A 20,353-nucleotide genomic window follows, 5' to 3' on the forward strand; every position below is an offset into this window, starting at 1 on the left:
CCCGGTCTGCGGGCAGCCCCAAGTCCCCCGTTCAGCCCGGGGGTCCCGGCGCTGCCCCGATGCCGCCTGTCCCCTCGCCCGTCCCGGGCTCCCCCGGCACCGCCCCGGGGGCGGTGGTTCCGCGGGGGCGGGGCGGGCCGGCGGAAGCGGGCGGAGGCGGCGGCGGCGGCGATGGCGCCGGGGGGGCGGCGGCGGCGGCGGGCGGTGATGCCGGGGTAACGCCGGGCGGCCATGGCGCGGGGAGCCGGCTCGCCGCTGCGGCGGCTGCTGCTGCCGCTCCTGCTGCTGCTGCTGCTCCTGCTGCAGCTCCTGGCGCTGCCCGCCGGCCGCCGCGACCGCACCGGCCCCGGTGAGTCCCGGCCCGGAATGGGGGGGGCTCGGGGGCGGCACGGGGGTACCCCGCGGGGGCCAAGGCTGGGGCGCAGGAGCGGGGCTGGGGGGTTTCGCTGCCCGCCCGGGGGCCGGCGGGGTGCCGGGGTTGGGGGGCAGAGGCGCCGGTGGGTAACCGAGCGGGTGACCTTAAAGGGAGCGGGGACTCGCCTGCCGCGCAGCCCCGGGAGCCGGCCCGAACCCCGCAGCTCCTGCCGGGGGTGGCTTCGAGGTGGCTCCGTGATTTCGCGAGCGATGTGGGTGCTCGGGGGCTCTGGGAGCCGTCCCAGCCATCCCGACCTGTGTCGGGTGCTGCAGAGCAGCGAGAGGTCGGGGCCCGGACTCGGAGCGTGTTTTGCCGTGTTTGTGGCAGCAGTGGTTGTTTTGCTTGCTTTTGCGTTGTTTTCAGGTTACTTTACTTCCAGTGCATCAAGGCAGCAGGGCGGGAGCGGGGGTTTCAGCGGAGCGGTGGGATGCTCTTCCCGGTGGTGCTGGGGGTCCCTGGTCCCTGGGGCCGTGCCTCCCCCTCGGGAGGGTCAGCCAGCCGGAGCGGTGGTGGAGAGGGTTGGGGAGGTGAGGTTGTTTGCCTGCTTCACCCCGTCACAGAGGCCGGCTTGTGCCGGCGGTGGCTGTCCACTGTTGATGGTGGTTATCACTTCCTCATAGTCTGCAAAGCATGGAGGCTGCTCCGGGGAGCCAAGGGGTGAGACGGCCTTTTTGCCCCAGGCCCACCCTCCTCTGGCATCCTGCTAACTGGGTTCCCAGCCCCGGAGAGCTACCCTGTGCTTGAGGTCTGGCGGTTGGCTTGTCTCGGCGCTGTCCCGCCGGCGGGGGGAATGCCTCCCTTGGGTTAGATCTTGGGTGCCGGTGGAGATCGGCTGCTCCCCAGGGGAGCAAGGGGTCCTCTCTCTGGAACATTTATAGATGGATTTTTGACCCGGGCTAAAGGAACAGGTCCAAACATCCTGCCACATAGCCATGTCTTTCCTTCAGTTGGACTGTTCACCATCTCTCTAGCTTCGGATAGCGTCTGCTTCGAAATGAGGGCTTCGTCCTTTTGGTGGGAAGCCCCGAAACCCGCAAAGTATCATTTCCTAAAACTACCATGAGATCATCTTTGGACAAACGCATCCACGCTATTGCAGGTGGCTCTTTATTCTGAAATTCAAATAACGCATCTCCTCTCTGCAGCTGCGATTCTACCGTGGTTTGCTTCTTGTCTTAAAAACACTTTTGGTTTTTGCGTAATATGTTCGAAACCTGCTTACGTGAAATCTATATGGGAGAGAGGATGGAAACAACACCTATTTGACAACTCCCTTGCTCAGTTTAAAGGGCTTTTTAACATCATGGGACAGCGGAGCGGGACTTTCCAGGTGCTGCCGTGCCGGTGCGGGGCATACTGAATAGAGACAGACACGTACAGAGCACAGCAAATACCAGAGTACGCTCTCTCGATGCAAATGGGCTGCAGGAGCACACGCCTCGCCCATGGTGACCTGTCTTTCTGGCTTTTCTCTGCTGATATTTGAGTTTATCTACCTGTGATATTTCCTTGTCAGCCCAGGCAGAGGGTGCCCGGGGGGGGAACTGACCCGCAGCCCGGGCGCAGCTCTCGGGTGCCCAGCGCAGCGAAGCCGGCGCGTGGGGGCTTGGCACGTCATCACCCCGAGAAGCTGTTTGTGAGCTGACTTTCGCCCGCGCCGGCGTTTTGTCGGTACAGACACAGCTGCTGCTGACCCGGTCTGCCTGCCCGCCCTCGACCCGGTACTGCCTTGCGCTCGCTCCGTATCATTGACCAGTCCTTAATAAATAGCACCACCGGTTGCCTGAGTTTTTAATTTTGCTTCCCTCCCGCCCTCTCCTCCCCCAAAACCACACATGTCATGCTTCAGCTTTGTGAGGACGTGCTGGACGGGTGGTAACCGTGGCTGTTGGCTGTGCGGAGCCCGACAGCCGGTGGGTTTGGAGCAGCTTACGTCAAGGCAAGAGGGCTTATCCCCATGCGGGTTGTCTGATGGGACCTGTTGTGTTGAGCAGGACCACGGCTCTCCCAGCTCTAATCACGCTTTGTGTCCCTGCCTACCCTCGTCCTGTGCTCCAACATCTCCGTGGAGTCCCAGAAACAAACGCGCCGTGTGCGTGCGGAGCGCAGCTGGGGCTCCAGCCGCTGCTGGCTGAACCCTGCTCCCTCCTGGAGCTCCCGTGCGCAAAATGTAACGGGGCTCGGAGCGGGTCGCAGCCAGCTCTTGTCTGTGGTAGCCCACGCGCTGCGTTGGCGTCGCAGCCAGGGAGCGTTCGCATGAAAAGCCCCTTTTGTGGTCCCTGCTCCTCGCTGGCCCGGAGAGCGGCGTAACCCCGGCGTGGGGACCGCAGCGGGGCGGCTCTGCCCACGGGCTGTGGACTTCTCGCTGTCCTGCTCGAGGCTCCCCTTTCCCCCTGACCTCGCCTGGCTCTGCGCATTAAGGTGCTGCGAGTGCTGCTCCCTCGGCTGGACCGCGTGGGCGCGCGGCCGGGGCAGCCCCTGCGGCGAGGTGAGGTGAGGCGGCCACACTCTTCCTCCACGACCAAATTCTCCGGTTGGCTTGCTTGGCTGGTATTTCTTGCTTTCCAGTTCCTCCTTTCCCTGTCGGGTTTGCAGGGTGCCTGGAGGCTTTGGCTTGATTATTTGCCAGGGAGTTAAACCCATGATTACCACGCCTGTCTCTTTGCAGCGCCGTGGGTGCAGGCCGGCATGCGTCGTGCTTTGGGGCATGAATCGTAGTTCCTGCTAGGATTAGGTTCCTCTTGGCCTGAAGTACGTCCCAAGGCTCGGGTCCTGCCTGAGGACTTTTTTCCTCTTTCTTCGGCATCTTCCTTAAACTCAGTCGGGTCCTCTGTGTTTCCAGCACGACGTTGGAGGAAGGCAAGTTAAACCGCGCTTGCTGCTTTATTCTCTGATAGAGGTGAGGAATCTGTGTCTGAAAGGTGCCACAGTTTCTCCCCACTCCAGGGAATTCCCAAGTAGGAAAGTAGCATCTAGGAGGACTCAGCGGAGATGTGAAGACACCTTCTGCTACCACCCCCTCGCTGAGTTTTATGAACTTTGTTTTCGGGTGGGTGACATGGCCTTGGCTCCCTGGCCTCCATGCAGTTTTGCCCCCTTCCCAACCCTGGTGTGATGTTTCTTCTCCGTCCCCGAGTTGCAGTCTGGCTGGTTTCTTGCTGACAACACCACTAATATGTATAATTTTGCAGCTGAAATTATCAGTAGGCTGGGGGTGATCTGCAGGCATAGCTGGGCGGAGGGGGGGATGGAGGGTCCAGCTAGTCCCGATGGCACTTTGAATAGCCGTTGTCCTCGTGCACGACCTTTCAGCCTGCCCTAGGGCTGTTCTCACCATCCCAGCAGCCTTTCTTCCAGGAAAATCTTTAGGCTTTGGAAGGTACATCTGAAAGCAGAGCTAGGTTTGCGGCACATGGATTTTCACCCTGTTGTGCGTCACGGGAAGACAGCGTGTTGCGCAGTACCTGTATCCTGCGCTGGGTAAGGCCGACAAGGTCCTCGGTGTCTCCGGTGATCTGCTGCCTTCGGAGCACACCTTGCAGCACGTAGCTAAGGCATCTTTCAGTGCTGTCTGGCTCCAGGTGACGGTTTTGTAGCAGGGGAGTGGGTGGTTCTGGCTGGAGGAGCAGCGTGGATCACCACCGATCTAGTGGGACTGGGATGAGAAATCAGGGACAGAAAGGGCTCCTCTCCAGCAGCCTTAAAACTCCTTGTCGGCTTCTGCGGGTGGCCCCAGCAGCCCCCCCAGCAACTGCGGTGCTCTCTCCCCTTCAGACTCCCTGTACGCCTCCGAGTACTTCTCCCAGAGCGCGCAGAAGCTGTCCTTCTACAGCTGGTACGGGAACGCCAAGCTCTTCCACTTCCGTGTACCAGAAGACACCGTGCTGCTTCGCTGGCTCCTGCAGGCGTCCCGGGGGAAAGGACCTGAGTGCACCAGCATGGAGATCGCCGTGTACGTATGTCCCCGTGCCAGTGCTTGCCCACCTGGGCTTCCTGCCGTTCTCTTGTCCTTGTTGCCCATGGCCGTGGTTGGTTGGTCGTTGGAGGCTGGGCATCTGTTCCCCAGTTGCAGCAGCCGTAGTTTCTTAATGTACTAGCACTAAAGTTGTGTTTAAACCTGTAGGAGCATTTTGTGTCCACGTTACTAGTGGATCTGGGGCTGTCTGTCAGGCGTGCTGTCAAAGAGACTCCTTAGAAACACTGGAGAGACCTTCACAGTGAGGCTGGTGTCGCTGCTCATGAGCAAAGGGGTTCCTGGACCTTCCTGTGCCTGGCAGGATCCTGCGCGTGGTACCAGAGGATGTGGCAGGACTACAAGGGGCTTGAGAGGACCCCAGTCGGTTGGAGATGGAGAAATTCCGTGGTACAGAGGAACTGAAGACACTGGGGATGCTTTGTGAGGGATGCAGCTGTGTGTGGAGCAGCAATAGGAGAGGAATGCCCGAGTCCTGCAGACACAGAGCATGAGAAGATCGCAGGCTCAATGCCAGGGGAAGAAATGCTGCTTAAAGCAGTACTTGAATTGTTGGAGGATTTGAGGTCAAAAACTTGCAAGACTTTGAGCTGTATCTTGGGAGGGTACCAAGTTCCCTGGGCAAGTTGTGCCCATGGAGACACGTGGGTCTCTGGCACCCACTCCACGGAGGTCTCAGGAAGCTGCTTGGCTTGTGCTTCCGTGGTCTGTCCCGGGCACAGACCGGTGCTCTTAGTTGCTCCGGAGCAGCCTGGCACAGATGACCTTCCTACTTTCTGCTTCCCAGAAAGGTTTCCAATAGTCTGGGGTTGTGAGGGACGAGGCAACAGCTAAACCATACCCTAAGAAACGAAGACCAGCCTGGCTAAGCTGAAATGGGTTAATAACATATCACCCGTCACCTTTGCTTGCTGGACCTGTTAACGTTCTGTTGCAGTGCAGTCCAAAAGCGAGCAAATTAAATGCCAAATTGGCTGCCCGGATAAATATCTCACGTGTTACTTAGCTGCCTGCTTTCCTGCTGCTCAGACGTTGGGCTGCTTCTCTGGAAAGCAGAAGTGCTGGTGTACTGAAGCCGGTCACATGGACCTTCCTTGGTAAGCATCTTTTTAGTCTGCCCGCCCTCCTTAAAAGAGGAAATGGGGAAGATGCGGATCTTAGCTAGAAAATGGAAGCTCTTCGTTGATCATTTAGCCTATATGGGGAATTTGCTGATGGTTAGTAAAAAAGGAGTAGTCTTGCAGCTGGGGCTTAACCTTTGTACGTGTGGAAACTTGCTTTCAGGCTTGATGGAACCATGTAAACCCTTATCTTAATAAGCAGCCGAGTTAAGCCAATCTCTAAATAAAGCCCGGATAAGCTAATAGCAGCTGGTCCCCACCAGATAAAAATGATGGCTCTTGTGGCCCAGTTGAAAAAGTGGGGCTTTTCCAGCCTGCTCCCTCTTCGATCCCGGCCAACCTGGGCGTCCAGTGATGAGTTTGTATCCCAGTTTATGTTGCCAGTGTCTTTACATCCTTCGATTTATTCGCGTTCTGGTTTCTCTCACAGGCACTTTCGCTACGGAGCCCCTCCTGTGATTAATCCGCTGGGCACTCGTTTTCCCTCAAATGCGACCGTCCGTCCTTCCTATAACATAAGCATCACTCTGAGCAGTGCTGTGCAGAACACCACCTTTGTGAACGTCACCACGCCTGCAGCCGGAGACTGGTTCATCGCTGCCCATCTCCCTGAGGCTGCTGGCAGGATTGAAGTGAAGGTGAGGGTGCTGGTGAGGGTCTCGGCCATCGTACCTTGCCCAGTGTGTCTCACCACAGCTGACCCGTCTGCTCTCCCCTCCTGCAGGGTTTCTCCACTCCGTGCCCCTATATGTTCCAGGCTGACATGTTTGTGCTCAGACTCACCGATATACCTGTTCTGGAGCCTGATGTTGCTATGCTGCAAACCATCGTCGCTCCTGCGAAGCCACTGCATCTCAAGTGAGCGGGAGCAGCGGACGGGACGGCCCGGGGCCGTGAGGGGGTGGGATTTCCCACGGGTGCTGCTTAGGGGAAGCCGCTGTTGCTCCCGCATGGGGCCGGAGCTGGGGGGTCTCCGAGCCTGTTTGCGGAGCTCCCCGCGGCAGTGGGAGGGTTTGCACGGGGAGCACATGAGCACCCTTCTCCCACTCTTCCCGAGTGGTCTGAGAAGTTCAGCTGTGGGAATTTTAATTCTTTGAGACGTTGCCCTTGGGAAGGATTTTCACAACACCAACCAGAGCAGTCTAGTTGTGCTGGGCTTGGCTGGGATCGAGTTAATTTTCTTCATAGTAGCTAGCATGGGGCTGTGTTTTGGATTTGTGCTGGAAACGGTGTTGTTAATACCGGGACGTTTTTGTAATTGCTGAGCCGTGCTTACGCGCAGTCAGGGCCCTTTCTGCTTCTCGCCCCACCCCACCAGCGAGTGGACTGGGGGTGCACAAGACGTTGGGAGGGGACACAGCGGGGACAGCTGACCCCAACTGACCAAAGGGATATTCTGGGCTTAAACCATGACACTAGTTCTTGCCACAAAGCCCCAGGGCCTGTGGTGGGTCGTGGCTGGCTTGTGAGTACAAGCTCAGTAAGCTGCTGGTCCCCCCTCCTGCAGGGTCTTCGTTCCCAAGCACGCCTCAGGGATGCGGTTTGAGCTGCGCAGCTGCGTGACAAGCGAGCGAAAAGTGTGCACTGTGCGGGTAGTGCTGGGCTCCATCACGCTGCCCCAGTCCTTCCAGAGGATCGTCACCTGCATGGGGAACGTAAACTGCAGCCTGGCCCTGGACTCGCCCCCCTGGGAGAAGTGGCTGCAGATCACAGTGGAGAGTCTCGGCGCTGCCAATGCCACCGTGTCGGTGGAGATCCTGGCTTCCTTCACAGGTGGCCTTCCGCTTTCTTTAGTCCTATGGCGATGACCAGAGAGAACTTTGTGTCTGCTGTGTCTCTCTTGAGCCTTTGGGTGGCTGGCGGCAGTGGCCGGCGTGCCGCAGCGTGCTGGTTGCCTGGGCATAACCTTGAGCGCTGAGACCTAGTGCTTGCTTTGGGGTCCGAAGCGAAGGCTCCCGTGTTCGCCCAAGGGGTGATACTCCCTGGAGCTGCCTATTTTGGAAAAGTTCGCGGCCTCTGAAGCAATCGTATTTTTCCAAAGGCTGTTTGGGATGCGGTGGCTGGCTTAAAATCTGGTGGGGAGAATAGTTTTGGGTAGCTGCACCAGGCTGTAATGGTACGTTGACTGTAATGATACGTTGACTGTTGACTGTCCATAAGTGGGCTACAGACGGGAAACCATCACACCGAGGTTTACCTTGGGTAATGTCTTGGGTTGTAGTGGGGGGATGTCACCATTTCAGGTGATGCCTTGTGACTCAGGAGGCCACAAGGTCCTTGTAGCTGTGATAGGCACCTTGGCATCCTCTTATTAAGTGGCCGTGATCCCTGTTTGACTCTCGGAGTCTTGGAAGCTCACCAGCTAGGTACGTTTTTTTTAAGGTTTTCTTCTGCTGGGGGTTCTGCCATCCCTTCCTCAAACCAGAGCCTCATCCCGTGTGCTTGAGGGCCTGGCACTGGCAGCCGAGGTGTTAGAGGGGAGCACTGGAGTCTCTGGGAGCGACGGGCAGGCTCCAGCAGTGGGACTCCGGGCGTCACCTTCAGCTCCAGCTGCCACGACGTGATGGCTGGTGCCTGTAGCTGCACTGGGTTAGCTCCTCTCCTCTGCTCAGCCTCGTCTGCTCGGCTCCGGGGAACTGGTGGAGGCTTTTATGCAGCCTGTGGTTATGGGACAGCTGAGCGCTGTGCCACTGGCCAGTGGTTACTCCCTGGGTACGCTGATGTGTTAGGATGCTGTGTGTTACCCCTTCTTCTGCTCCCCTTCCCTGCAGCTCCAGGGTGCTTCCACCCACTGTCTGGCTTCCATCAGTGTCCCAACTTGTGGGTGCTGAGGCTCGAGTTCATGGTGCCTTTTGGGGGCTGTAGACTGCAGAGCATGAACCAGCTGAAATACGCCCAGTTTGTGCCATCGCTTGAAGGTCTGGAGCTGCTGGGGCCCTGCCTGGATGAGGTGCTAGTCCTGGCTGCGCTGATTCCTCTCCTGTTTTGCTTTACAGCTTGCAGACCAGGAAGTACCAGTTCATTCCTTAACTTCAGCAGCCTAAACCAGAGCCAAACTGGTCCCAGACCGGGTAGCACAGGAGCCGCAGGGAGCTCCGCGCTGTCTACAGGAGAGGCTTCACGCAACGTGTCCAACCAGAGGAGCTTCTGTCTGCAGAACCAGCCCGTTGTTCGTGAGGACCTGGACGTGGTGTCTGTGCGCTACAGGCTCTTGAACGGTCCCAGCGTGCCTGTGAACTCCCTCTCCCCGACCCTCCTCCTCCTCAACCTGAACACTGGCATGGACAGCGGGGGTTCCCTCGTGGTCACTCTCCTGCTTAACAAGGTGCGGAGGCCAATTGACGGGACTGTCTCCCCTTTGCGGGGCTTTGTCCCCGCTCCGGGGCTGGTTTGCCAGCGAGCTGCGGGGACCGTGGGTACCGGTGGGACTACTTCTCTTTCTTTTTGTTGTCACAAAACACGCCCTGAGCCTGTTTCAGCCGCTTCCAGCGCGTCCCACCTGCCAGCTCCGAATGCCACAGCTTGCTGGCACGTGGTGGCAGTGACACAGAGGAGACGAAAGGGAAAGCAGCTGCGCCGCCATCTTCTCCACAGGAGCCTGGCGCCTGGCCACCAGGAGAGACCGAGCAGGGAAAGCCGGGGACGTTCCTGCCCCAGTCGCCAATTCCCAGGCTCCTTCAGCGACACCCCAAAATCAGCCCCCTGAAATTCTATGACACTGCCCGGGGGCTGGCGCGGGGCTCAGCCCTGATGTCCCGCTGCCTCTGACTTCCGCCGCCCGGCGCTGGTGCCGACGCGATGCGTGCGTGTCCCGGCTTTGGGGCAGTGCCGCCGCGTGCGGCGCCCCGGGAGGGTCCCTTGCCTTTCAGTCAGGGTGCCAGCGCGGGGCGAGGAGAACACGGGCTTGCCCAGACAGAGCTGCTGAACCGATGGGTGGCCTTGACCTGCAGGATTTATTGCCGCCTGCTGCCGCCGTATGCGCCGGGCAGCGTGGGGCATGAATTGGGCAGGGAGGTGGCGTCGGGGCGCTCTGACGTGGGACACTGCTCTGTTCGCACAGACCTCCGTGGGCCTGGCCAACGCCACCGTGGCAGCGTGCGTGAGTGCTGCGTCGCCGGTGCTGTCCCTCAACGCCATGCAGAACTGCAGCACAGGTAGGGGAGAGGCTGGCGCCCGCCGCCCGCCCGGCTGCGCCCGCTCTGGGCTTTGCTTTCAGACCTGGTGAGCTGTCAGCTCCCTGGGGGCTTTGAGGGGTGTCCGAGGGAAGCTGATTTTGGCGCAAGCCCTCCTGAGGTGTTCGTGGGCGCTGGGGTGCGGGTACTAGTCTGGCACTGGGAGTTAGCCCCCACCAAAGGAAGGGCTGGTTACCAGCTGGGGCTCTTCCAGCCATGCTGGCAGGAGGTTTGGGGATGGCCGAGGCCTTGCTGGTGTGCAGGGAAGCTGAGCTCTGCGTTGGAGGACTAGCCAAGCAAACGGGCTCATCCAGCTGCCTTGTGCTATCCAGTCAAGTGCTGAGAGCTGAGATAGAAGCGACAAGGGTCTCGAGAGCAAGGGTCCTCTCCGTCCTCCTGGTGCCTCCTGAGCGCGGGAGCAAGGGGCCGCAGGAGTATCCAATTCCCGTGCAACTCCTCTCAGCCTGGGATTACCGCGGGCCCGTCTCCCCTAGCCTTGGCCCATCACAGCACCCTCTTTTCTTTAAGCTTTTTTCCAGGGCTACCCTCTGAGCGTGAGCACGTCCTCCGCAGAGGCCATGCTGATTGTCCTGTACCCGCAGACGGATGACTGGTTCCTCTCCCTGCAGCTCGTCTGCCCGAAGGGCCAGGGGTGAGTCTGGTGTGTCATCCCGCCTCGGGGCTGCCTCTGCGCCCCGCTGCCCTTGGCTAGCGTGAGCCAAACCGAACCCCTGTCCTCACCGCTGTTGCCGCGGGCTCGTCTCGCCTGGGAGGGGCGAAGCCGTGGCTGCAGAGGGGGAAGGAGGCGGGTGGCAGCGCCGACTTGCTCTCCTGTGAGCGCCCGAACAGCTCGTCGGGCGCCGAGCTGGCACGTCTCCCGCAGACTGCGGGTAGCAGAGCCTGCTTTGATGAGCTTCCCCTTCCCCAGGTGCATTTTGAGGTGATAAAATGGTAAATGAAAACGCTGCTGTTACTCCTTCGAGGGGTCTCCGAGGTGCAGGCGGCTGTGTGCCCGTGCTCCTGCCGTTTGCCTTCCTGCTGGTTCCTTGCGCAAGGGGCCGAGCGCGTCCTGTAAAATGGTGCCGGCGCTGCTGGTCCTGGGTGCCGGGGTCTGCTGCGGGGGTCTGGGGAGAGCTGACACCCGCCTGCACGTCAGTTTGGCAGTCCGAGTGGAGCGGGAGCCAGCTCCGCTCCAGGCGCTCGGGAGGGATGGAGGGGGATGCTGAAATAGCGGGGAGCTTTTATGCCCGAGCGTGGCCTGACCCTCTGGAGCAGAGTGCTCCCCGGGCGCAAGGCTGCCGTGAGGGACCGGGTACCAGCGCGCCCTGCTCTCCTTGCAGTGAATGTAACGCTGCAGAAGCCAAAGTGACCGTCTTCGCATACCTCACCCCCTGCTTCAATGACTGCGGGCCGTACGGGCAGTGCAGCCTCCTGAGAAGACACAGCTACCTCTATGCTGGCTGCAGCTGCAAGGCTGGTGAGTGCGTTTTCCTGGGAAGTTTTGCCACCCTCCCCAAGGGGAGGCCATGTTTTTCGGTGGCGGTGTTTGGGTCGGGGAGCCTGGGCTCTGGCGTGGCTGCCAGGAGCAGCCTGGGCTCGCGGCACCTCACCGAAGAGCCCTCAGCACCCGTGGTGCCTCTTTGGGAGCGCTCTGACTTCCCCAAGGGATGCCGGGTTCTGGGAAGCACAGAGCACCCCAGGGGAACTGGGGAATCAGGCTGACGACAGCTTTCTGCTGAATCACTCGGAGCAAAATGCCCCATCTGCATATTCCTGACCCAGAAACAAAGTGGAGGGGCAGCCTCCCCGGGCTCTGCCTGGCAGGGAGCTGGCTGGAGGGGCAGAGCTGCTGGCTCGGTTTCCGGTGGCACGGTGATGGGATGGATGCTACCTTGACCGTGGCATGCCGGCGCGTACCCAGGCTGCCCTGTGACTGACCTCCTTTCCCCAAAAGAAGGGCACGGGCCTCCTAATCTTGAATCAAAATAATTGAAAAAAAGAAAAAGAAAAAAAAACAAAAAATGCAGGTTTGTGTTTGTAGAAGGCTGCCTCAGCTCGGTCCTTGGCATCCCTTCAGCAGACTGAGAACGGACCCTGTGTCAAGCCTAGAGCGTGCACTGTGCTCCGGGAAGTTTTCACTCCCACCTGGGTGCGGAAGTGTGTGGGTTTGGTCACTCTGGAGAAGAGGAGCTGGAGGGGCGTTGAATTGCACCTTCCACTGCCCACGGGGGTCACGGGGACCCTGAAGCCGGGCTCTTCTGGGGGAGCGCAGGGAAAGGGCAAGAGGCCACAGACATAGGCTGCAGCAAGGAAACTTCCAGCTAAATCGAAGAAGGCAAATTTTGCCCCCGTCAGGGTTGTTCATCCGGGTCTCCATCCTTAGAGATCTCCAAACTCAGCTGGGCAAGGCCCAGAGCAACCTGAGCTGACTTTGCGGTTTGCCCTGCTGGGAGAGGTGGTAGGACAGGGGCCCGTGGCTTCCTCAGTGCTGTGGATCGGTGTCCACCCTGGTTCCTGGGGTCTATAGGGATCTTGCACCCAGCTTACACAGTTGTCTGAAGCATCTGGGCCCCGAATGCTGGACGTACTGCCAGCAAGTGGCGTGTGCATTGGGCTACTGTAGGGATGAAAAGCACCAGCCCAGACAGACCCATGCCGTACGCAGGATGGCCTCTGCTGCGCGGGAACAGCCTGGGGGATGTCCTCAGAACGGACACGGGGCCCTGCTGGGCTTCCCCGAGGCTTTCCACAGCGGAGCACGTGGTGAGAAACGAGACCACCCTGAGAACAGGAATGTGAATGGCTGATGGAGCGAGGGAGAGGAGGGTCAGGGATAGCCCGTGGGTGTGCCGCTTCCGCGGTGTCCCAGGCTCCTGCTGGGTGCTGCGGGAGGACGAGGTGGGGCATGCCGGATCCACACGCGCCTCTCCGCTCCGCAGGTTGGGGCGGGTGGAGCTGCACGGACGACACCAAGGCTCAGTCTGTCGGTGCGCAGAACCTGGCCACCCTCCTGCTCACCCTGAGCAACCTCATGTTCCTGCCGGCCATAGCGGTTGCTGTTTATCGCTACTACCTGGTGGAGGCCTCCGTCTACACCTACACCATGTTCTTCTCCACGGTAGGGTTTGTCTTTTGCCGGGTCCCCTTGCCAGCTCCCCCCGAGCATCAGGGATGCTGCGTCAGACTGAAGTCCTCAGTGGAGCGGTCCATCCTGGAGCTCCACAAGGACCTTCTAGGATCGTTGGGCAAGCACCTCCGTGGACACGTCCTGCCCCTTCAGAGCTTGTCAGGAATGTTATTTCCACTGGTCAATTCCACCTGCGCTGCGGGTGCTTGCATTTGGGGCTGGGACCCCAGGGAGCGGAGGTGGGGTGGGAGCATTGCGCACTTGACGGGTGCTGTCCTAGGAGCTCTCGGCTGCTGCTGGGAGGGTGCGGGTTGATGGCTTCTCTCCGTAACGCCACGGTGGTTTGGTGGAGCTTCCTGGAGGCGCTGCCAGGAGGGGTCCTGGCTGCTGTGGGCTGCCTCTCCTTCCCAGGAAGCCGTGAGGTGCTGCTGGATTCACACTAGCCTTTGCTTTTGTCCCTGGCTCTAGTTCTACCACGCGTGTGACCAGCCAGGCGTCGCGGTGATGTGCATCATGGACTACGACACACTACAGTACTGTGACTTTTTGGGCTCTGTGGTGTCCATCTGGGTGACGATCCTGTGCATGTCCCGGGTGAAGAAGATCCTGAAATACGTGAGTGTTGGGTAACCCCGCGCGGCAGGGCCAGACCAGAGCCAGCCAGGCCACGGGTGGCCATGCTGAGCCCTCTCACCGCTGCGTTTTCATGAGAGCCCAGCCTGGTGACAAAGCCTGTTTGTCACCCAGTGCCACCCTGGTTTTTAAACCAGTGGCTTGTTTTGTCCCAGGAGTTTGGATCATGAACCTGTTTGCTTGTAGGGCCGGGGCCGGAAGGGACTGAGGTTTGTGGGGGAGGTTTGTGGGTCCTTTGGTTTAAGGTGCTGCTCCCCAGCCCTGCACGCGTGGGGAGGGTGAGGCCCTCCCTGCCTCTGGCGCGGCTGGCTCTGCCCTGGCGGCAGGGGAGCCGCTGGTGAGAGCGGTGGTGTCTCATTCCCAGGTCCTTTTCGTCTTGGGGACCCTGTTAATTGCCATGTCCCTGCAGCTGGACCGCAGAGGGGTGTGGAACATGATGGGTCCCTGCCTCTTTGCCCTCATCATCATGATCACGGCGTGGGTAAGTAAGGGCAGCCAGGCAGGACTTGCTGCCCTCTGCTCCCCTCCCGACAGTGATGGTGGCAGAGCAGACCCCAGGCTCCGGCACTTCTACAGGCATGACGTGATCCCCTTGAACCACCCAGGTGGAGGAGGCGCAGGGGAAGGGGTTCACCCTCCATCCCTCCAGTAGCTGAGAAATCCCCTGGTTACGGGTCTCGGCACAGTCCAGCTGCTGCAGCTCCTTTAGAGCGAGCGCCTGTGGCTGCGGTGTTGTCCCAGAACGGTCGGTCAGCTGTTGTCCGTGCCCCGGGCAGGAGCTGTGGCATCTGCGCTGGGCTTCGGTGCCACAGCTGGAATAGGGGCTTTTGCACGGAAGAGGTGGGCCCACGAAAGGGGGGAGGCTGAATTTCTTGGGGGCAGCAGGCGCACCCTCTTGCTCCGAGGCTGGCAGATGCTTCTGGGTCAGGCAGCGCTGCCTGTTTCCCCCTGCCTAAGCTTCTGCTTGGCTGCTTAACCCTCCTGTGCTCTGACACTTCCAGGTTTACCACGGAGTGAAGCGCAGACATTGCTACCCCTCCTCGTGGAAGCGCTGGGTTTTCTACCTCCTCCCAGGGATCACCTTGGCTTTCATTGCCATCTCAGTATACGCGTTCATGGAAACCAATGAGAACTATTACTACACCCACAGCATCTGGCACGTGCTGGTGGCTTGCAGCGTTGCTTTCCTGCTTCCTCCTCGGGACAAGCATAAGAAGCCCTGGGCCTGGTCCCAGAAGCTCACTTGTCGCTATCAGATCTGCCAGAACGACCGTGAGGAGCTCTATGCTGTGACCTGAACTGCCTGGCTCCTGGTCGCGGAGGTGGAGGGCTGGGGAGGTGGCTCTTCGCCTGGGCTGCCCCTCTCTCGCACGTCAGCAATCCTCTTAGGTGCTCATTCACTGCCCGGGAGGGTGCAGTACGGACTGGGGTTCAAGATGAAGACGGTGGGCTTGGCTTCTGAAGGCAAGTTTGAGGCCACCTCTGCTTTTCTGCTGGGATGAGGCAGGTTCTTCGTGGTTCATAGATCAAGGAATGTCCCGTGGCTCACCTCCCTGTGGCCCTGGGGGAAATTGCCAACACTTCTGCCCCTCCTGCTGCGTCCGTGAGGCTTGGGCTTAGCCCATGCCGCGCTGGGGCCGGGGCTTTGGCTGCTGCACTGTTCTCTGCACCCCTGTCCTAGCAGAGGACTGTGGGACGGGGATTTCCCCCGCCATCCTGCAGTCAGCATTTGAGCCCAAGGGAAGAACAGGGTTTCTTCTCATCTGGGGGGCAAATGCTGCCGCATGCCCTTGGTGCTGAGGGGGAGGGAGGGAGCTGGTTTCGGCGTGCGCTGGGCCCTTGGCCGCCGTCTCCGCAGGGGTCTGGAGCCTCTCTCCCCGTGAAACAGACAGTGCTGCTCTTACCTAGTCCTGATTCTGGGGGGAGGTGGAGAACGAGGCCGGGACTTGGGCCCTGGATTCAGGGTCAGACTTGGCAGGAATGTGAAAAAATCCTATGTGGTGACACGCAAAAGGCATCGGGAGCATCTCGCCCAGAGCTGTGAAACCTGCAGCAGTGCAGGGTTTAGTCTTAAGGTTAGTCCTCCGAGCTCATCGGGAAGGAGCCGGGCTGCTGCGCTGTCCCCTTCCTCTCTCAGCGTTCAGGTACTCGCCGTCTTGCTCCCTCTTCCTTTTTTTTTTTTTTTTTTGGTGGGTTTGGCATGTGCGTGGCGGAGGTGGTCCGGGACGGTGTCTGAGCTGCGCACCCCTGCTCCTCCAGCCCGCTGTGCCTCGGAGGCTGGATGTGCCACAGAGTCGCAGCCGATCCGAGGCCGCCGGCGCCGTCCCACCCCCTCAGCAGCATCGCCGTGGGCTCCTTTGCAGCGTCTGTCTCGCCTTAGCCTTACCGCAGGGTAGGCAGGCATCAGAAAGCCAGGGCAGAAACTTGGCAGCCGGGAAAGTTCTCTTTGCCCATCCTTATTCTCTAGATAAGGGCTGAAATACATTGTTCCTTGCTGGTTTATTTTTCCTCAGGCGGCTTTGGGGAGGGAAGAGCTGTTAATGAAGGATTTGCCTCCTCGGGGTTCGTTCTTTGCTTTGAAGAGCGCCCAGCCTTCCGCTCGGCTCTGCACTTTATCCCGCTGCCTCCCCTCCCTCCGCAAACTCCGACTTTTTAAGCGGGCGAAGGGCGCTCGCCTGCACCCGCCGCATTCGCCCCCCCTTCACCCGCGTCCCCCGCGTCTCCTCGTGCTGCTGCCGTCCACGACAGCGCGGCGGGAGGCGGGGACCTGGGGCCTGCGGGGCTTCCTCCAACTTTTACCACTTTTTAGGCACTTTTCCCCCTCCCCAACTCGGTTTGCACAGCGGCGTTGGAGCCCTGGCATTGTGGCAGGCACCCACCGCGCCTTCACGGCCGTGCCAGGCTGCCGGCCTGGCCCGGGTGCCGCCGGTTACCAGAGAAAGCAATAATTCCTCGTCCGGCCTTTCCCGTCAGGGGCTTCCGCGCTGCCAAGCAGAAGCTTTGGGGCGAGAAATCCCACTAACGTGATTGTTTGTTTTGTGTTTGGTTGTTGAAATCCTGCTTTTGCCCCCACCCGCCCCCACCCGCGACTCTTTGCCCTGGCACAAGGTTGCGTTGGGTGCCCGGCGGAAGGGGGGGTCTTCATTATTTTGGGTAAAAATCTGAGCAAATGCCGGTGTCTGGGAGAAAAAGGTGGGGTGTTGGGTTGTTTTTTTTTTTTCCTTTGCTGTTAATACCTGTGATTATTTTATACGGTAAATTTTAAAGCTTACAATTTTATAATTTAATAAAGGTAATGGTATTTGGGGGCCAATAACGTGCGGGCTGGCCTTGGTGCCGCTGGGGGGCGAAACGCGGGCGCGGCGTGGGCCCTGCCGGCCGCCGTCGCCCCCGCCCCCGCTACCAGCCAATGAGAGGCGGCTCCGGCCGCGTTGGCCGCTGGGAGCGGAAGCGGGCGGCGGGGGTGGGGGTCGCAGGGGCGGGAGGGCGATGCCGTTGCACCGGTACGCGCCGCGGCTCTGGCCCGCCCTGCGGCTGCGGGAGGGCATCTGTGCGCGGCTGCCGGCGCACTACCTGGCGGCGCTGGAGGACGACACGCCGCCCACGCCCGTGCACTGGCGGCCGCTGGGCGTGCGCTACCGACGGAACCCGCGCACCGGCGAGCGGGAGCGCGTGCAGGACGTGCCGGTGCCGGTGTACCTGCCGCCCGCCGCCCACGAGGGGCTCTGGGGCGGCGAGGGCTGGATCCGCGGCTTCCGATATGCGCGCAACGACAAGGTGAGTGCTCCGGCCTGTCCTTACACCAGGCCGGTGTTACCGGGCCGGCGGTGCCCTGCGGGGCGGAGGTGTCCGGGCGGCCAGGGGTTGCTGGCAGCGGCCTCTGCCTTCCCCCTGCGGCACCAGGCCGCGTCCTGGGCCGCCCACCCGGCCCCTGCTGCGGGCTCAGCCCATTCCGGTGGGCGGCAGCGTCCCCCGGGGAGGGCAGCATCCTGGGGCCCTGACCGCCGCTCTCTGCCCAGCTCTCCACCAGGCTGCCCAAGACGTGGAAGCCGCAGCTCTTCAACCGGCAGTTCTACAGCGAGATCCTTGACGCCACGCTGACCATCACCGTCACCATGCGGACGCTGGACCTCATCGACGAGGCCTACGGCTTTGACTTCTACATCCTCAAGGCAAGGCCCTGCGGCCGGTGGGCTCCCTCAGCGAGGCGGGTCTGCACCCACGCTGCCCTTGCGCAGGCGCTTGCAGGCGTGTGCTGCTGTTAATGTATTAGTCGAGGTTTAATGCCTCCAGCCTTTAACACCCCCTTGATTGTAACTCTTGGTATTAAAGATAAGAACCGTGACCGAACTAGGTCCAGAACAAATCTAAGGGATCTGTCCCTTTTCATAATGTGTGTCCCGAGAGCCTCTACAGCGTACAGATAAACTGCCGGTGCTGCCTACGTGATGATAGACTTGCGTTGTTCTCTAGCAGCTGGTCTCTTGGTGCAATTTGACATCAGACTTTATTTCTCCAGACTCCAAAAGCCGATATGTGCTCAAAGCTCGGGATGGATTTGAAGCGAACAATGCTGCTGCGACTTGCACGGCGGGATCCTAAACTGCATCCCGATGATCCAGCCAGAAGAGAGGCGATCTATAATAAGTACCAGGTGGGTGCCTGACCTGAAGTTCCTGCCCTGGTGTCTGCAGTGATATTTGCTGGTTGTCCAAACTGATGTCCTAATCACCCTATCACAGCACAAACAAGTGTTAATGCTGCTGCGTTTAGGGTTAAGGCAGAGAAGATTTAAACATCGTTTGTCAGGTTTTTCTTGTCTCTCTGCGGGCTGCTGATTTCTGTACTGATCATTTAGGAAGACAAAAGCCTGTAGTTTTGTTGTAATCAAGGTCAGTGAGGGTCTGCAATAAACACTGGTAGGAGCTGGCTCTGTCAACAGCAGCAAGAACTTGTGCTGGTGCTGCAGTGAGGAGCCCAGACTGCCTTGTGGAGTTTTGTGAAGCTGATGGTGGTTGCCAGCATAGAAACACCACCAGCACCCACGGTCCATGGAGCTGTGCAGAGAAACAGCCCCAGAACTACACAAAGGAGAGACGCAGCAGCAAACACAACTCATCAGAGAAAGCAGGACTCTCACTAAGGGAAAAGGAGGGAAGGGAAGTGGACTTTGGTTGCCAGAAATGAGGGAACAGTGTTTTAAGACTTGTCCGTAGTAATGTTCCTACTGGATCGTGTATTTGCGTGAGTGGGGCATAGGGACGATTTGCATCTTGGCCACCTGGGAAGACTGTACCACCTGCTCCTTTTATCACAGGAATTTGTGATCCCAGAAGAGGAAGCTGAATGGGTTGGCTTGAGTTTAGAAGAAGCAATAGAAAAACAGAGGCTCCTAGAAAAAAAGGTGAGTTCTTGAGGCAGTGCTCAGCAACGAGGTGTCTTAGCTGCATCAGGCTGCACGTCCAGCTGGTCTGGACAGCACTCCTGAGCGATGGAAGTGGTGCTCCAAACTCCTGAGCAGCCACATGAACCTGGTTAAATTTGGGTACCCAAAACCTGGGGCTGGGTTAAAGGGCATCATAAACCAGATCCCGCGATCAGGGGCCAGAGGTATTTAGGGCGATGGCTCGTAACTCATGCATTGTTGCGTGAACACCTTTGCCTGTGGTTGCCATCTGCTATAGGTCTTGTGCTTTGGGACACACGCACACAAGCTCGGCGCCCGTTCAGTTTGTGACCCTCTGTCGCTGCAGCTCGCTTGTTGGATGTGATATGCAGAGGAGGGTGCACCAGAGAGCTGCTGGAGCAAAAGGGCTTCCTGGGGTGGTGGGGTCTCTTGGTGACGTTTCCCCGAGACCTCTTGGCTCCCGTTGTGGCTGCAGCCAGGTCAGGAGCACCGACTGCATGAGGTGCTGCTGCACCCTGGATCCTGTGGGGCTCCAGCTTCTTCAAGGGGTATGTTCACCCAACGTGCTTCAGTACAGCTCTGATGGAGGGTAACGTGAGGAGGGAGGGGGGAAGCATTTTTAGAAGGAAAAGGGGTCCCTGGGAGCTACTGATGATTCTCATCTGCAGGCAGAACTGGGAAAGCTGATGAATGTCCCACACCAGTGCCTGTCATCTTTGGGGCAAGGTTACAGAGCTGAGCAGCAACTGTGTCTGGAGGAGTGGCATAGCCGGTGGCCTTGTTCAGCCACTGAAAAAAAGGCGGTGGCACCTGCCTGTGGCTCTGCTAGCACTCCTGCAGTGCTGGCTGCCTGGGCTCTGCGTTAGACTTCGCTCCTTGCTGCTGCTCAGGTTCACCCCTGGTTTATCCTCTGCTTTGTTTCAGGACCCTGTCCCACTCTTTAAGGTGTATGCTGAAGAGCTCGTCAGCCAACTGAAAGAACAGGCACTGCAGAAGCAGTAGAAGGAAAGAAACCTTTGGAGCAAAACCCCTGCTGCAGATCAAGCTGTGGGGTTCTGTGGGTCTTCTGTGTGAGCTCTGCTTGTGTGGAAGGGGCCACGTAAAGGGCATGCCCAGGAGCATGTTGCAGTTCTTGAAGTCTAACGACAGCCTAAATTCAGTGAGGAACCATTCCTGTGGGCTGGGGAAAGAAAGTCTGTCCTGTGGCCTCTGAAAGTGGTCTTGTGAGACTGACTTAATGTGGTTCTGCCTGTACAAGTAGTTGGCTGCTGTTGAGAGCTTGATCATGACATAAAATGAAATATGCATTTTGGGAATATCAGTAAACTTTTCTCTGATACTCATTGCTTATTAGTGTTCTATAGCAGGGACCGCGAGACACAGTGGTGGTGTAACTTAGATGAATCCCGAGCCTTCTGCAGCAGAGATGATTGTGCCCCGAAAGTGTGACCCCAAACCCCCTGCCTCAAGCTGTGCCTGTCAGCAGCTGGGGCTGAGCCTCGGCC

At 59.2% G+C, this 20,353-nt stretch overlaps 2 protein-coding genes across 2 annotated transcripts; both read left to right on the forward strand.

The window, feature by feature from the left end:
* Window positions 1-231: 231 nt before the first annotated feature.
* On the forward strand, window positions 232-14,739 carry PGAP6 (post-GPI attachment to proteins 6; the record flags this gene model as incomplete). Its single annotated transcript, XM_082006684.1, has 13 exons — window positions 232-349; window positions 4,190-4,367; window positions 5,940-6,147; window positions 6,234-6,367; window positions 7,017-7,282; window positions 8,506-8,834; window positions 9,570-9,663; window positions 10,210-10,333; window positions 11,022-11,158; window positions 12,621-12,799; window positions 13,277-13,423; window positions 13,806-13,922; window positions 14,443-14,739. 13 exons carry the CDS (start codon window positions 232-234, stop codon window positions 14,737-14,739), a joined length of 2,328 nt encoding a protein of 775 aa, XP_081862810.1.
* A 1,710-nt stretch (window positions 14,740-16,449) lies between these two features.
* On the forward strand, window positions 16,450-20,126 carry MRPL28 (mitochondrial ribosomal protein L28). The gene is made up of 5 exons (XM_082006984.1): window positions 16,450-17,218; window positions 17,461-17,613; window positions 17,961-18,095; window positions 18,759-18,845; window positions 19,773-20,126. The coding sequence occupies exons 1-5, from the start codon at window positions 16,931-16,933 to the stop codon at window positions 19,848-19,850; spliced, it is 741 nt and encodes a 246-aa protein (XP_081863110.1). The 5' UTR covers window positions 16,450-16,930; the 3' UTR covers window positions 19,851-20,126.
* Window positions 20,127-20,353: the final 227 nt, after the last annotated feature.

Source organism: Phaethon aethereus, assembly GCF_964289735.1.
Source record: "Phaethon aethereus genome assembly, chromosome: 15".
NCBI lineage: Eukaryota > Metazoa > Chordata > Aves > Phaethontiformes > Phaethontidae > Phaethon > Phaethon aethereus.